Genomic DNA, 18,019 nt, shown 5'->3' with positions numbered 1-18,019 from the left:
TGTCTAATGACATCCCTTATGTGCCAGAATTGGCATATAATTGAACAAGAAGGGTTTGGTAAAACAGGCAATGACATATCAATCATTTCTGTTTATTTTTTCCCTGAACATGTAACACAAATTTTATATTACTAGCAACCAATAAGTTGCAGATCTCCATTTGCGAATGTTGCTAAATGAGAAAAGCATAATAGGCACTGCTGATGGAAAAGCAAAGCTTCTGCCATTCTTTTATTGGGACTATTTTAATACAACCCTTTGCAGTGAATTCTACAGATGAAACTTCACTCCCTGTTTATTTTCTTGTTTAGACATTATTGTTTAATGAGCAGCTTTTACTGCTGCATTGTCAGACACAGAAACAGTCAAAATCAAGAATAGATCAGGTGCTATCTCACGGCCCATGCCAAACCAGTCATGAAGGACATTTAAAAGCAAGCTTTATTTACTGTATCACCTGCTTTCATTCCTGTAAAATTTAAGAGGACCTTTACTTTAGTAGTAGAAAATAGGGCAGAATACAACATAGCCTGTCTTCCAGAGTGCTGGAAACAGTTGATAGAGGGAAAAAATAAACCATCTTTTCTCCCTTGTCAACCTGCAAAGTTGGAATTTAGTGAAGCAAATTAATTTGACTTTACAAGACTTGACTATAACAAGAAAATAGTATCAATGAAATCTGTTTTAAATTTCCTAACAGAATTTGTAAATCGCTAAATTTAAGATATTTTGGTATTTGTGGAGCATCTGATGGTGACACCAAGTTTTACATAAAAGATTATGCAGAACATCTTGGATGTTCTTAGTAATTGCCCAGCTGGAACAGGTCAGCAAATGGATTTTTCATCTTCTCCCTACTCCTCCAAATATTTGACATTTCAAGAGAAGTTTTCATTCTTAATCTGAACAAAGAGTTGAAGACTTTGAGGGCACAGAGTTCTGTATTGCTTCCAGTTCAGGCTTGAAATTAAAAAGCCTTTTTTTTCAGAAATATTAACTTTAAACATTTTTTTCTGGTTTGATGCTTGTGTTAATAATCCCGATTTTTAGTTGAAGACAAAACAACTTTGATGAAATCACATTCTCCCAAGAGAACTGTTTTCATTAAAAGACAGGAGTTTTAATTGTGGTTTTTCATGTCACACCCCATGATAATGAAGCATACAGAAGCTATTATCCTTCTTAGGAAACCTAGTACCTCAACAAGTACCCACAAACCCCCTGAGGAGGAATTTCCCACAGTTTAGATCAAGGTTGTGTGTACCCATGCAGGTGTCTGTACATATACTCAAAGATGTCTCAAAACTCACCATTGCAGTCTCTTCACTTTATTGCATGTCTTAACCAGCCAAGCTACTAGAGCCCTGGTGCACACTGGATAACAGAAGAGTGACCGAAACATGGAGCACTAGTACAATACCAGGCCAGCCCTCTCAGTCACAGACACTTTTCTAGCTTGATAAGGAGCTGAGAGGAAGATGGAGATGCAAGGTTCCCTAAAATGCATGTGCTACTATTTTTTTGGAGTGCAGTCCCTAACTCAACCAGTTGTAGGGCTAGTTGCTTTCAAAATGGGGTGCAGATAGGCTGAACTAGATCAGCAATGCCAGGCCACTGGGTGATGTTCTTTCATCCAGGAGAAGCTACTAAGCATCTGACTCTTCTGTCTTCTGAGTAATCTCAAAAGAGAGGATTTTTTTAATCACATTTGTAAGGGACAGACAAATTTCTCAACCTCAGAACTGCTAGCCAAAAATCATCCCGCATGGCTGAAGCCCATCAGGATGTATACCACATGTATACCACATCCTCCTGGGCACTGTATGATGACAGACTGTGGCTACAGCCACCCTAGCAAAGCAAACAGTGCTGCAGAGTGATCCCAGGCACCGGCCATGACCGTCTGTCCTGTTGCACTGCTAACAGGGTCCTTGGCACACTTTTGACCCTTGCCAGTTGACCCGTGCCAACTAACGTTTGCCTGAACTATTCCCAGATGCCATCTGGCAGTTCACACACCCCTGGGGCCATCCCCAGTAGGTTCTCTGCATACAACCACCTCATTTTGGAGGCTAGGAGAGGTCACCAGCATAACGTGGGCCTCTCTGAGCCAGTTAGCTGCAGGACCTGGGAGCATTCCCAGCCACACCAAATGTGCTGGTCTAGCGGTGGACTCCTGATCTGAGTCTGCAGTCAAGATTCCTAGGATAACGTAACAACTCTGCTGGCCCCCACTTTTTCCCACCTGTGGGAATTGAAGGTATCCAGTATCAGAGCCAATCTTTGTATAAAGATGTTTATAAAGGGTATTGATTGTATATAAAGGGTGTTGATTGATAGCCAGCTGAACATGAGCCAGCAGTGTGCCCAGGTGGCCAAGAAGGCCAATAGTGTCCTGGCTTGTATCAGAAATAGCGTGGCCAGCAGGGACAAGGAAGTGATCTTACCCCTGTACTCGGCACTGGTGAGGCCGCACCTCGATTACTGTGTTCAGTTTTGGGCCCCTCACTACAAAAAGGACATTGAATTACTTGAGCGTGTCCAGAGAAGGGCAGCGAAGCTGGTGAAGGGTCTGGAGCACATGTCGTACAAGGAGCGGCTGAGGGAACTGGGGGTGTTTAGTCTGGAGAAGAGGAGGCTGAGGGGAGACCTCATTGCCCTCTACAACTACCTGAAAGGAGGTTGCAGAGAGCTGGGGATGAGTCTCTTGAACCAAGTAATAAGCGATAGAACAAGAGGTAATGGCCTCAAGTTGCGCCAGGAAAGGTTTAGACTGGATATTAGGAAGCATTTCTTTCCAGAACGGGTTGTTAGGCGTTGGAATGGGCTGCCCAGGGAGGTGGTTGAGTCCCCCTCCCTGGAGGTGTTTAAGAGTAGGGTCGACATAGCGCTGAGGGATATGGTGTATTTGGGAACTGTCATTGTTGGGTTGATGGTTGGACTGGATGATCTTCAAGGTCTTTTCCAACCTTGATGATTCTGTGATTCTGTAAACATAGCATTGCAATTGGCTATTTGTGCTTTATGCAGTGCACTAGCATCTTGGCCCACCATCTTGAATGCAGGTTTATCAAAACACCTGGGCATCATGTTTGGATATAAAGAGAAACACTAAGGATTGAAACTCCCAGAGCTGCAGAGACCTCCTCATGTAAAACTGAGCATTGGGACAGAAACAAATGCTCGCAAACTGTGACTTGTGACTTTTCTTTTTTGGTCTTGCTGTTGCTACACAGCGTTCTTTGTATCAGTCCTGTAGAAGCCTGTACAAGGGCAGAGCTGAAAGTGAGCTGTGGAAACTGCTAAGCTGGTGTGTTGTAATTAAGCTTTTACAATAGTCCTAGCATTTTCCCCTGTGGACTGAAGGGGATATCCTGCGTAAAGGGCCATGTTTGAAAAACATGGCTCACAATAGCCAGCTATACTTTCATTACATCCACTTTTCAGAGCCAGTTTCAGTGTCACCTGCTATTACTTAGAGGCTTTAGTTAAACTCCTGTGAACAAACTCTTGAGGCAGTCCATGTCACCATACACTAGCAAAGATGGTGGGGCTGCAGGTGATCCCCTCCTGCTTGTTATACCCTCCCCAGAGAGGCCCTGTCCCCAGCCTGTGTCCATCACTGCCCCATGCCTTGTGGCGAGGCTTGGCTGTAGCTCCCTGCGTGACAGGGCCAGGTCAGGAGAAGAGGAATATGGTAGGAGAGGAAGAAGCATACCCCTTCTTTAATCCATCATGCCCAAAATCAATCCTCATGTGCTCTCACTTCTTTGCCTCCCCTACCTGTTATGTATAGTCCTTTTCATTTGGTTTTACCTCTCCTATTTTAAACTTAAATGTCAGAAGAAACATTTTGTCCTTGACTTCTTTATCTGTCTGCGTGGCTTTTCTCTTCAGTCCCTTCATTGTATTCAGGCCCTCATCCATTGCAAGAAGAGGCAATCCATCTAATAGCTGTTTCTTTCAGAGGGGAGAATCATGTGGGAGAAAGCTTCTTCCCGATCCCATATCTAGCATTTGATTTAACCCTGAATGAATGAGCAAGACACTCCAACAAGACATTAAGGAATTTCTTGATCACAAGGTACATCCAGGTTGTAGCTGGGCTTGCTCTTGAGAGAAGACTCAGAAAAAGGAAAAAAAAATATATCCCCTTAGAAACCTGCAAGTGATGTAAAACTAAGTATCCAGTCATTTTGAATTGATCAAAAAATAAATCAAATCTTTTTCGAGCATCCACCTTCACCTGTTTTAGAATACCAATAAATGTTTACAATTCTATATTAATAATATCTTTTCATAATTTATGCACAGGAAACACCAGTGAGATACAGTCCACATAGCTCAAGCATTTGCTTTGAAAGGTTCGGACATTTTAAGTGAGCTCATGGTGAATTTCATACTGGCTGCTTTATTTACATGCTGCCTATCAGAAAAGATCGAGCATTTCTGTTTCCCTAAATTGGTTCTCTCTGGAATATAATAGCAGCTTTCAAACTCACCACATGTTATCTATATATTTTCAGTTATAAATAGGGTCATGTTTGTGAGTTAATGGGTTTAGTTCTAGAAGTGCCAAAACTTTGATCAACACATATAAAACAATTGGCTGAAAACGGCTATTTTGATCAATGGTTTATACATCAGTGTGCATTACCTACGGTATGACTGGAAACATAACCAGTCATAATATCTGCAGGAGGGAAAATGGTACTTGGAAATTTTAGAAAGATTAGATAACAAAAGAGCACTTTAGGCAGTACTTCTTACGAGCACTTGCAATATACGTAATCCAGTTACAGGACCTGCACCACAAATCATTGTAGCTTCTTGCTTTCTTCCAAGCTTTATTTAAACAATAATTCAGCTACCTAGAATTTAATTTATATTGCAGCAGTCCTGTTTTTCTTTCTGTGTTGTGTATTTTGTTTACATAGCCAGTGGTGGGTCTATATTTGGAAACTTCAGCTATAAAAAAAAAATCTGTTCCTTCATTTGCTACCAAATATTGGTAAGATAAAAATCCTGGTCTCACTGACAACAGCAGAAGTAGTGCCATTTCAGCCACAGGATCACATACAAACAACTGACTGTTGACTTCACCATGCGGCCAGGCATCCTGTGAGTAACTCCGGTGGAGTCAATGGGGACATGAGAGCTGCACAGGCAGGCTTCATATTGAATAAGATGTTAACTCTAATACAGTAACACATTTAGTTTGAATAAAGCCTCCATTCTTTAATCAGTGTAACTGTCAAACTAAGGCAACTGTAACTTCTTAGTTTACATACCAGCATCACCCAGGGAAGACATTTACTTCTGACTGAACACAAAAAACCTCATCTACTCATTCAAATTATACCTTATTTGAAAACACAGGCGTAGCATGGTTGTTGCCTGGGGAATGGGGGAGGTACAGCATGAGTATTTCTAAACATTTCCAGCCTCACCCATTTGTTGACAGACCCTTGAGTTATTTTGGAAGCTCTGTCTCTGCTGCCTGACATGTCAGTTATTAAATTGAAAATTTAATTGTACAAGGGCTTTGACACTGAACTTTATAAATTTGTTCCAACTGACCTTGTCTCAGTTATTTGCCAGCCTGGCACGGAGCCTTAGCAGTCATTATTTGTTCTCATGCAGTAGGTAGGAGCAGCATGGAACAGGAGATAGAATGGACCTGACATTTTACATGACTGTAAATGAGGAAGCAGCTTTAAATAAAGAGATTAGTATGCTCACCACAAAGAGTATTGATTTCTCTCAAACAGACCAAATTTAGGTTGTACAGAATTACTTCTTTGTACCCTGGGTGTGGCTGTTTGTTCTGTAGTGTTTTCAAGCATCTATTTAAATTTATTTCTGTTTCACTATTCACTTAATTACTCCTCTGGACAGACATCTTCAAGAAAAGTTATAGAGTGTGGCTTTCATGTTCTGAACAAGGTACAAGTCACTACAACACATTAAAAGCAGAAAAAGTGTGTCAGAGTACAGACCACCATCTGAATGTTTCACAAAGTTTCAGAAATCTGAAGCACACTTTTAAATCTTTCCCTGAAAGCATCACAATGGGAAAGCAAAACAGAGCAAAATCAAAAGCCAATGAGTATATGACATAGTATTTCTAATGCCACATCTGCAAAAGGTTCAGTAGATTTAATCCTTATTTGCACAAGTATGAGAGCAAGGTGTCACCTGCAGACTCTGAAGAGGTACAATGTGCATCTGGGCTCCCTCTGTTGGCTCTGCAGCAACCTAAGTGTATTTAAGAACTTTTTCAAAATAAATACATCACATTAGCAATACTAATCTCTATTTAAAAACCGTTTTAATCCACTACTGAAAAATGTGAACTTCAGTGTTCGTTAGAATCATTGGAATAAACCATATTTAAGAAAAGGTAAGACGGGAACAGAAACTCATAAGTGAGTTTTATTTTTGGCTCTTAGAATGGGTGTCTAGTGTATGGAAATCTAAATCATCTTTCAGCTCAGTGATTTAAAGGTTCTGAAAAAGAATCTCTGGCTGAGTTGCTTGCACTTTTTTATCCCATGCTTTCAAATAATTGGGAAGGGAAACAAATTTATACCTGGTCTGTAGAGAAGCTTTCCTCAAAAATGATCAGTGTGAACTGTCAGTGAGTTGATGGCTGCAAAGGAGAGCTGTCTGCAGAGAGCCAGCTGACAAAGAGACTTGTAAACACAATGTGAGGTCTCAGGCTGAGGCTGCAAGCAAGATGGAAATGAAAAATGGATGTGGCAACCCATGTCCATCCTTTGGGGTTGTGTTCTTGGTTGTAACTTCTGATAGCCATTGTGTAAGTCCACTGTTCTTTTCTCAGAGTCAATTTTCTCTATTTCTTTTTCTCCTAGACGTCTGGATGCCAACCACATCAACTATGTGCCCCCCGACTGCTTCAATGGCTTGGTCTCCCTTAGACACCTGTGGCTAGATGATAATTCTTTGACAGAAATTCCCGTCCAAGCTTTTAGAAGTTTACCAGCACTTCAGGCAATGACATTGGCACTGAACAAAATCCATTACATACCAGACTATGCTTTTGGAAACCTCTCTAGTTTGGTAGTTCTGTAAGTTTTATTGATTGCTTTTTAGATATAGTCTCAACTTCTGTGCAGGGCTTTAACTCTTGCAGATGCAATGTTTAATTTAGAAGTTGCTTGAGACAACCTTTAATAATTAAATTTTCCTCTAGTCCCACCACAGTTGGCAAATGATAGGTAAATAGGTTTATACAGAGGTTAATTAAACATCTGTTTTGTCTTACAGTGTTAGTATTAACTTGATATCTTGGGGCTATAAATCTGTAGTTTCCCTTCTACATTTGCACTAGGCTTAGTGATATTCTTTTACCAAGAGGTCGATTTTGTTTAGTGAGTAAAGTGTTCTTTTTGAAATGTAAATTAAGTTTTCTGGATTGTAAATGTACTACAAACTATAATTTTAAGAAATTATCTTGGAGAAGCAGATTTTTTGCGTCTTCCTACAGTTAAGCTAGTATTTGCTAAATCACTTGTTTTGATCTAGCTTAAAAGTTTCCTTCTCCAATAATGAACTATGTAAAGGAATTAAAAAATCACCCTATCTGGTCAGCAAAACAAACAGGAAGAGATGGATTGTGTGCCCTTTAAGATTATAAGGCTGAATGAGGGAAGATTAGAAATAGGAAATGAACTGAAAGTTTTCTGGATGACTTGGAAAGAATGCTGACCAGTAGAAGAAGTATGCATTTCCCTTCATAGAAAGTATATGTAGTTTTGTATTCTGTTATGTGTGCACACCAGTTGAGCTAAATGAAACATGCGTAGTTCACACTAAAGACTGCAAGATATGCTGTGGAGTGTGATTTTAGCTTTTTATCTTCTGGGAAAAGTGGAAAAAATTCTAGACTGGCTAGAGAAACTGAGATGGAGAAGTTATTTCAGGATACTTCAGAAAATGTTAGCATTATTAAAGAGAGAATAATATATTCAAGCTTTACAAGCTGTCTGAAATCAGTGTGTAAGACACTTAGTGTATTTCAGCATATTCTATTCTAGCCCCAGTGTAAGCATTGAACCTGGCACACGCCAGGGTTCTTTATTGACAGTTATAATCACCATCTCTGCTAGTGCTTAATATATTCATATAAGCATATATGAAATGAGGAGTAAACAGCTGCTTTGTGCTGCAAAATCTTTGCCTTCTGTTTACATTAAGTATTAATCCCATTCAAATTAAAGAGTGGATGGACTTGTCATTTGACTAAGCTTCTAGACTTATCTCAGTAATGCTAAAGACAAGAGGCTGTCTTGAATGTCGTTCTCTAGATCCCTACCAGAAATGTAGTGATAAGAGGACAGTTAAGAAATGCAGGAGAAATTTATTTCTTTTCTGCTCAGTTAGGATTCCTTAATTTAGATCTGCCTTGCTTATTTCTAATCTTCTGGGCTCCATATTGGTTACTAATTGAATCATTCCTCATGACCTACAAGATGTGATATTTTTTGCTCATCTAAATCTTTGTGTGTGGTTCTGCTTTCTTTTGTTTGCTACTCTATACAGTCTGGCAAATTTTCAACTCAGTGCAAAAATGCATAGTCAGTTGGAGCAGGTCTGAAGCTCTATCATTAAAGATCCAAATATAATTGGAATGTGGAGATGCACTCTTCATGGTAACTAAAGCATTAAAGGTCAGTGTAGTCATTAAAAACAAAAGTTGATTAGGTTTCTTCCTAGGAAAGGAAAAAGCCACAGAACATTTCCATTTTGCCATCAGAATCCCTGCCTTTTATGGACAGGTAGACTCAATTTCTGTAGGTTCTGCAGAACATTCAGAGAGCCTCTGATCTTTAACATTATTTTCAGACCAGAATAAAGCATTGAAGGGAAAGTGCCTAGCAGCCCCTCATTCACAGATCTTTTCTTTTAAGGTGCTACTCACAGAGTTTCCCTCCACTATTAGGGGTAGAGTGTCAAGAATAAAATAAAAGGAAAAAGGCATCCTTTTTAAAAAACAACCTGAAGTGGCTCCAAGTTGTATCTGCTCACATTAATGAGCTTCACACAGAGTGGGGTTTTTCCATGTCAGTCTAAAAGACTTAGAAGTAGGCAGCACTGTGAGCCTTCATGCAGGGAAGTTGGTTGAAATATATAACAAAATTACTTTCAATTGCTAAACATTTGAGAAAGTAATTGTTGATTTTTATAGTTTCAAAGGAAGGCAAGTTACAAGCACTTTTAAGATTGGTTAGTTTACTCATCTTACTAAAGCTATGACTTTTTTGTCCTATGGCTTTGTGTCTTCTTTCATTTTGCAAACCTAATGCCAGTTTCCTGTCTGCCATATTATCCATCTCTTCATCTGCTCCTGTTCTGTGCCATACCCTGTAACACCTCTGAATATACATCTTCCAAATACACACCTCACGCGCCACACAGTTTTTGAGACATGTTGGTTAACCATCATTGAGAATATGTCTACAATTTCCCAGTATTCAATATGCAAACCCCAACCTGGAACTCCAGGATATACCCTTTTTAAACAATATCTAGGTGGTTTTAAAACAGATCCCTTCTGTGAAACCAAATGGAAGCCTGTGTGGGTGGGGAGATACCGGGAGAAAGGGGGGAAGGCAGTGGAGGTGGCCTCTGTACATGCTCTTGCAAAAGCATGACTTGCATATAATCAGTGCATGCCTGAAAATAAGTTTCTTTTCATTTAACCATCAAAATGTTTTGCTTAAGTCCACTGTGTGCAGTGTGCTTTCCTGACTGTGTGCTTAATGTTCCCCTGCAGACATCTCCATAACAATAGAATCTATTCCCTGGGAAAGAAATGCTTTGATGGGCTCCACAGCCTAGAGACTTTGTGAGTTGACCTCTTATTTGTTTCCTTTTTTTTAGAGTGTTTTCATTAATATTCTGAAAGAATAAAAATAGCCTAAAAGCCAAATGAGGTTTTTGGCTTGCCTAATCACTACAGGATCTAAGTGATGGTTTACAATGACTCTATGTGGCAAATCCTATTTTTTACTATAAAACTAGTTTGCCTTTTTAATAAGCATTGTCAATTGATAAATTGTTTGAAGGACAATTGAAAACTGTACTGAGCATTGAAAAAGAAGTGGCTATTCATGAACAGTTATGTTTGCCTAGTTTAGTACTATTTATTTGACTTGTTTAATCAATAAAGCTAATAGCTAGATTGGGAAATTGTCACAATGAAAAGCTTTAAAATTAAGAAACTGTCTCACCATAGAGGAGGGTTACAAAATTAAATGGTTTTATTTTTTTTATCCCTGGAAATAGCAAAAGTGCCAGGTAGCCAAATTATGCATGTGTTTTACAAGAGTCGAAGAGGAATGTTTCAGTTGTATCCAAGGCTTTGTGTTTGAAGAGCTCTGATAAAGAGTAGCACTGGTAAAGACTAAAATTTCCTCAAGTTTTCACCACAGTTCTGTTCAGACCAATTCAAATTTTCTCGAGTTTTCTAAAAAAACCAAATTCTACAGTAGAGCACCAAACAAGAACACAGTGCTGATGGTTAGCACAAAGTATTTCACTGCAGAGTCAGTTGAATAAAGATATTGTCTGCTAGAGTAGGCCACAGACCCCAAAAATGCTACAGGGACAGTAGAACCTTGCATATCCTTCCCCCTGGCACTTGCCACAGTCAGCTGCATCATTTTCAGAGATTTTAGATATTTCACCCAACAAGGAGAGAGGCTAAAAGGCCTGTTATAAGGAACAACTAGACAAAGTTTCAAACATGAATAATGCTAGTCTAAAGTCGACTATTTGCTTTCTCATCCATAGAACTATGTACTGCCCACTTTCATGTTTCATTAAGATCAGAAGGCAAGAAGTTTGGGACTTTTTTTTTTGTCACTAGTTTTGATTACATTGATCCCTTGCCACTGAATTGCAGTTTTACAATTTTGACTTTTAGCCGGCAGTGAGTTGAGAGGAAGTCCCTTAGTGTTGCACGGGAAAGGGGGACGGGAAAGGGAGAAGGAAAATGTAATTGTTTGTTTTGTTTTTTTAAGTGAGATTCACATGGCACTTGGTCAAAAATGGGGAAAAACAGAACAATGGAGTAAGTAATTGCAAACCCAGTCCCAGCCACCTGGCATGAAAGAGATGAGGACAGTCAGGAACCTGGGAATAAGTGTAGGTGCAGCCACTTCACTGCAATAGGAGAATGTAGCACTCGCCTCAAGCACAGTAGTTGCATATTGTATAGACTGGTTTCCAGATAGTTTCAAGATAATCTAAAGAGATCTTGGTATAAATGATGGACAGCAGCTTTAAGGTCATTTGTTTTATTCGACACATAGGTCTGGAAATCACATATGACTGGAGGGCAAAAACAAACCATACATGACTGTAATCTCTTTTTGTCAATAAGCAGGAGAGAGAGATTTACAAGCAGGAAGGAAAGCCTTGTTGAGTTCAGACAGCAGTTTCCTGCCCGCATTACTTCAGTCTGATACTATTTCAATTTCAATCTATTGTAAACTCTGATTTGTGTTTTGCCTCTTCAAAAAGGCTTTTGCTCAAGTTTTTCAGACTATATTCTTCAGAAAGCAGTGCCAGAGAGCATCACAGTAAACTGGCATACCTCAATTTTAGTTTCAGGTGTCTCCTGAATGCTAAAGGATGCACATGTCATGCTGAGGGCAGAAGTAGGCTTATAGTCCATTCAACCTACCAGAATAAAGTCTTGTTACCATTGCAGCATGAGCAGTTCTTAAAGGAGAGGTCACTACCCTAGTTGAACTACGGTTTTTACAATTTGGTTTACAATGGGGTTAGAAACATTCTCCATACGAATATTGACAAATCTTAACATTAACAATACAGTTAATGGTAACGTTGAACTTACTGTATGTTTTCTCACTTGTTTTAGACAGAGGAAGATTACCCCAAATCATTTTTACCCTCCAAACTCCAGTATCTCTTATTTTTACTACTTAACCATTGGGAAATATCTCTTCAGAGATTTTTTCATCAGAAAAAAAAAAAAAAAGAAGAATACAACTAGACAGTGAGTCATAGGCAAACGAAACCTTTATAGTGAGATATATTAGCCATGGAAAATGCACCTTGCCATACAAAGCTGTTGAATATTCTATTTGAAATATTTTTTTTCCAATTAATACTTTCAAGCAACGAGAAGGATGGGCAATTTACAAAACAGCAAATCCCTTAATGGTATCTGAATCCATGTATGTTTTCTTTATTGCAGAATAGCTAAGATATAACTAAAAATAGGATGCTGATAAAAAATAGGAATGATAATGTGCCCTAAATAGAGTTTGTTGGAAAACATCCATACACTTTTGAGGATTTCCTGACTTTTAGCTGTATGTATTTATTCAATGCATGGAAGGTGATATTTCATTACAAATGCCAACAATTCTATGTTATCTGTTATGCAGTGCATAACCTAAATAATATAATCTATTTTCACACAGAGATTTAAATTACAACAGTCTGGACGAGTTCCCCACCGCTATCAGGACACTAACAAACCTAAAAGAACTGTAAGTACAGAGCTCATATTAGGAAGGAGGATGTTTTGTCTAGCATGTGATTATTTTTTCTAATGCTGATGATTTTATCAGTAATCCTTAAAAACTGATATCCTAGGAAAAACTAATAAACATGCCAACATGCATAAAAGATCATTTTCAACATTCAGTTTAGAGCATTCAGGTTCTGACAACTTCTACTTTTATACTGCATTGTGCAGTGCGGTTTTTCCAGGAACTTCATCCTTGGACTACAGTAAATAATAAACACAATTAGTGCACTTTGACTCCCAAACACAACAGTTGGATATTGCAAACAATCCAATATATCACAGCCTTCTAGTCTAAGAAAAAGAAGGTGTGGCACCCTAATTAGCCCATCAGGTTTAAATGTCTTTACCTTCTTCCCTCCCTCCTCCCCATTAAATTAAAGCAGTTTCTTTTCAACATAAATAGTCCTTTGTAATGCTGTAAATAAAACACTTCTGGATGCACAGATGTAGTTTGCATTTAAAAAAATCAGCAATTAAACTGGCAAAGCTTATTGTAAGAAACAGCTGAATTATAAAAATTGAATGACATTATATTCACATGTCATACACACAATGTACACAGCCGTGCATATGTTCAGAATTCTTTCCATTTGAATTATTTACCATGTTACTGGTACCTTCAGCACAGATTTTTGAAAAAAATAGGTAATCATATACTAGTTGGACACAGTTGTACCTCTGCTATATCACAAACTGATCTTAAAGCCGCTTTAAGTATCCACCTGGGATTTTTTCCAAAGCAAGGACCCCCAGGCAGTGATGACTCTAGCTCAGCACCTCCAGTGTTGGCAGACTGGGGCTCTGAAGGAGGGAGTGGGGCTATGAGTTTCTCAGCCCAATTATTCTCAGCTGCTGTTAAGCCATCTGTCAGCTGAAATAAGGTGTATGAAATCCAGTGGCCTTACAGGATTGCCTTTTTGCTGACCTCTGGAGTCAGTAGCCGAACATGAATAACCCAGGTTTGCAGTAAATGCACCTTGCTCAGTCCAGCAAAGTGCCTGATAATGCTTGAGATTACTTACAGACCCCTGTAGTACTTCACTTCTAAGTATCAAACATACTGTTTCAGATGAGCTCCTAGGTGCAAGAAATCTTTAGAGTGTGAAATTGCAACCTGACATCCCAAATCCAGCACCGATTATGAGACCGTGTGCTTCAGTGCTTTGTTTGGGCCCCAAAGTTGATCTTATAAGCACAAGACGGCTCCCATGAGGTTGTGCATGCCCTGCTGTTCTCACCCAAGTGGGAGCCCAGGTCCACAGAGGTTCAGCTCATTGCAGGGCCATCTTATTAAGGGTGTGTCTGGGTGGGACCTCATTTCTCTCTCAGAATTTGTGCCTCCAAGCAACCATTCAGAGCTGGAGATCTGCTGGCAAGTGGCCAGTGAGTCAGTGCCATATCTGTTTGATGCTACAGGGACACCATTGCCCAGATGCTCTGCACTACAAGGTCTCAGCTGTAGGAATAGTTCTCTCTCCCAAGTAAGTGGGTATAGCTGTTACCCAAAATTAATGCATACATAATGTTTTCCAGACTGAATTTTGAAGATACCTATAGATGCATTTTTCTCAGTGTGGCCTTAATATAGTTTTTTTACCCAGGCTATGAAGGCCTTCAGTTCAGACAGGGTGTATCACTTGGTTACAGTGCCCCAGGGCACAGGCAGCAGCCCTGAGCATGCTCTGTTTCTGACCAGTTCAGAAGTGCTTCAGGCTCTTCTGTGCATAAATGCACTGGAGTCTGCTCTTGGTTGATGATGGGGCTGCTCCCTCCCTCTGGCTTAAGTCAGAATGGTGATGGGGGGCCAGATACTGCCCTGGGAAGTAATCATGCCATTTCCTTATCTTTTCTGCCATGCAAGGAATTCCATTCAATACAGCCACAAAACCAGCCTGTTTACTGGTTCTAGATTAAATGGGATCCTCATATTGCTTAGAGTCTGAATCTGCATGGATGCAGTTTTTATTGCATGCAAAAGAACTAGGGATTTAGAGCCTTGGTCTGTGGCTCATCAGCAGTAGCACAATGCCTAAGCAAGTAAAGCCAATAATGTGGGACCTGTTCAAGTAATGACCAAGCGTGCTTGCATCAGTGAACAATTTGAGGCTTTCTAAATGCATAAATTTAAGCTGGGAAGCCTTTTTCATACCCGACTGAACTAATGGGAGTTTCCCACACAAATCATCATTGTTCTTTTGAAATCTTAGTTGTATCTTTTGTTTTTCACAATGGAGAATTACTCATATGAATAAAATCCAGTAATTAATGATGAGACAAACATTTGACCCTCTATCCAGCAGGCACAACTACATTGGATAGTTTGTTCATGTCCACATTTAAAATATTTCAACAAAAGGTGGTTGTGGGAGGCTCAACATATTACAATATAATGTATAAAATCATTTACTTGATAAACGTATGCAATCCATTATTATCCCAGCAAAAGAAATAGTTGCAGTTTAACAAGTACAGGGGAAATATATATACTGTTTTATTGTTATTTATTTAAGTATTAATATTTAACTATTAATGTTATTAGTTTGTATGTGTGTCTGTATATTTACATTAGATCTATATACATACAAATATATATGCAAATTCATAAATACAGGACACACAGCTACAAAGCATTTTCCTACCGAGGGCATCTGAATTTTAAAATGCCATTTTGCAGTTTACTTCATCAGAATGGTTTTGTTCATTCAGAAAAGTGCAGAATTCCAGCTATTTTGGTTTTTTCTTTTCTTTTGCTTTTTTCAGTTCCATCTTGTCCCCGAAAACAAGGACATACCTTTACATACAGACACTTTTCTTACTACAAACAAAAAAAATTGTTGTGCGTTGTGAATACAGATTGTGCCTTTTTTTTTTCTTACTGTGTAAACCATTTTTCCTTTTGTAGGGGATTTCATAGCAATAACATCAAGTCAATACCTGAGCGTGCATTTGTGGGTAATCCATCACTTATTACAATGTAAGTGATAAGAGTCTTTCAGTGACTCTTATTAGAGAATGTGGAACTAAGTATTGTATTTGTGGCTAATTGTCAAATAGCTCTTCTTGTGAGCGTACTGTGTAGCACATCATTATACAAGCAAACAAGCTCTTATCTTTCCATATTCATGGATGCCCTGTTTAAGGGAAGCGAGTAGTGGTCTCTGCCCTTTGACCTTTTATTTGAACTATTTCTTCTAAGTCTCTTAGCATTACTGTCAATGTAGAAGCTAGCAAAAATTACTCTTGATGGATTCCAGTCTGAGTTCCCATTGTCTTACATGAGAATGCATTTAACAGGCAAACCTCAAAATAAGAAATTGTAAAATAAATGTAAGAAAAATGGGGACTCATTTTGAGCAATATATTCTATGAGTAAAAGCAGCGTGACTTCAAAAGTGAAAGGGAACCTCTTCTGAGAAGGTGAAGTTCTGACTTCGTCACCTGCTGACCTTAGATTTGTCTCAGGTCATAACTATGTTCTTCATATTTGGATTCCTGTCTTTGCAAACCTGGGAGGAAGAGGGAATATTTTGTTGACTGGCTTCTGGCTTTAAAACTAAGAAAACAATGACTACTTGAATATTCAAAATGTGAAATGTGGTTGATAGATACAGATTAGTGGATGAGAAAACCCCAGAGATTCACCTCTGCTACAATCAGAGGTGCACAGTCTGTGATTCATTGTGGAGAGTTTACTCATTTGCTTATAGTATAATCATGTCATATATTTAGAAACTTAAAATATTTTTCATAAAATGTCTTTTTATCCTCTTTTTGCAGACATTTTTATGATAACCCTATCCAGCTTGTTGGAAAATCTGCTTTTCAACACTTACCAGAACTCAGAACTCTGTATGTGTTTACATTTTTATTTTAAATGTCTTTATATATTGCGGTATTAGAGTTGTCCCACACTTCCCTCACCTCAATTGTATTAAAATTATGTTTTTGAATTCTAGGACTTTAAATGGTGCATCACAAATAACAGAGTTTCCTGATCTGACAGGGACTACGAGTCTGGAGAGTTTGTAAGTGCTAGAGAAGCATTTTTGCTTCGTTTTATTTTTTTGGATACTGACTTATTTTAAAGAATGTCCTAAAAAATATATTTGTCTTGCAATCTTTAAAAAGTGATCTATTTTTTTCCTTTTTTTTTTAAATAAATACTTTCAACAGGACACTAACAGGAGCACAGATCACCTCTCTCCCCAAATCAGCTTGTGACCAGTTACCTAATCTCCAAGTGCTGTACGTTTCAGTAAGATTATTAACATTACATTAATGCAAGAGATTAATGGATAAATGAAATCATTATGATTTTTAAATTACCCAATTACTGCTATTTCTGTGTATCACATTACTTCCTAGGAAATCAGCTGAGGGAGCGGGCCCCCATGTTACTCAAAAAGTTCACAACCCCCACTTATCAGTCAGGTTTTCCTATAAATTGCTGAAAAAGATAATCACTTTGCATATTTTTAGGAAAGGGTAAAACAGTTCTTGATTTTGTTTAAAAAACAACAGAACTACCTTATTTTTATTCATTCTGTCTCTCCTACAGTAGTCTGAGGTTTTTTCCCTCACTGAGGAAGATAATTCAGTGAAGTGAATGGAAAGTATAACTGAGTAAGGAGTGCAGTTTTAAGTCCTTGTTATGCTCCTCTTTTAGTTTCGTTTCCAACCAGACATAAGTAGCTGACTGAAATTTTAATAGACTGTTCCTTGGCATAGTTGGGGCATAGATTTTGTACTAAATATCCAGTATTTTTTAGCTTGGAAATTTCCTTGGAGTTTGCTTAATTACTAACGAAAGTAATCGTTGTGTCCTCTTCTTTGAGAATGAGCCAACAGCACTTTCCTCTATGTATTACATCACTAGGAAGGTATTTGGTATTAGTTCTCTGGCCAGCATTGAAATAGCACTAATTATAACACATTATTTGAATACCAGTGTGGATGTCATGAACATTTCCAGAAAAAATTAAATTTTAGTTGATGGACTCAATATAATCATTTCCAGAATGACAAAAGACAGGAACAGAGTCTGTTGCCAGAAGTCTGCACACAGACTTAAGTTTAAATATGTCCTGTATTATTCATAAACAATAAATAATCTCAAAACAGAAGGCAAATACATACTATAGTAATTAATAACCTGTGCAGTTCATAGTAGAGTAGGACTGTCCATTGGGAATTCACATTTTTTATTTTTGAGTATCACCCTGCATTATTCGAGCTGATATTTAAAAGGGGGGGGAACCAATTTAACAGCAATTTCATGTATTCAGAGTTGCTCTTTCCCCTGTCCCATCAGATTGGAACAATCCTGCCAAGCCCACATTTAGGTTTGCACATTAGTTTTGCCTGTGCCATAACGTATAACAGTGTGCTGAACCCCACAAGTTTACTTGGAAACTGTGATCTCGAAGGGGC

General features: G+C 38.6%; 1 protein-coding gene across 1 annotated transcript in view; it reads left to right on the top strand.

Moving 5' to 3' along the window:
- LGR5 (leucine rich repeat containing G protein-coupled receptor 5) overlaps positions 1-18,019 on the top strand; it is a 92,662-nt gene that overhangs the window by 57,876 nt on the left and 16,767 nt on the right. The window contains exons 5-11 of the mRNA XM_074827240.1: positions 6,876-7,091; positions 9,800-9,871; positions 12,480-12,548; positions 15,492-15,563; positions 16,367-16,438; positions 16,546-16,614; positions 16,763-16,834. Of these exons, the coding sequence (XP_074683341.1) occupies positions 6,876-7,091; positions 9,800-9,871; positions 12,480-12,548; positions 15,492-15,563; positions 16,367-16,438; positions 16,546-16,614; positions 16,763-16,834 (642 nt within the window). The remainder of the gene's footprint in view (positions 1-6,875; positions 7,092-9,799; positions 9,872-12,479; positions 12,549-15,491; positions 15,564-16,366; positions 16,439-16,545; positions 16,615-16,762; positions 16,835-18,019) is intronic.

This window comes from Strix aluco, chromosome 5, assembly GCF_031877795.1.
Source record: "Strix aluco isolate bStrAlu1 chromosome 5, bStrAlu1.hap1, whole genome shotgun sequence".
NCBI lineage: Eukaryota > Metazoa > Chordata > Aves > Strigiformes > Strigidae > Strix > Strix aluco.
The sequence above is the reverse complement of the archived record's forward strand: the minus strand, read 5'-3'. Positions and strand labels throughout refer to the sequence as shown.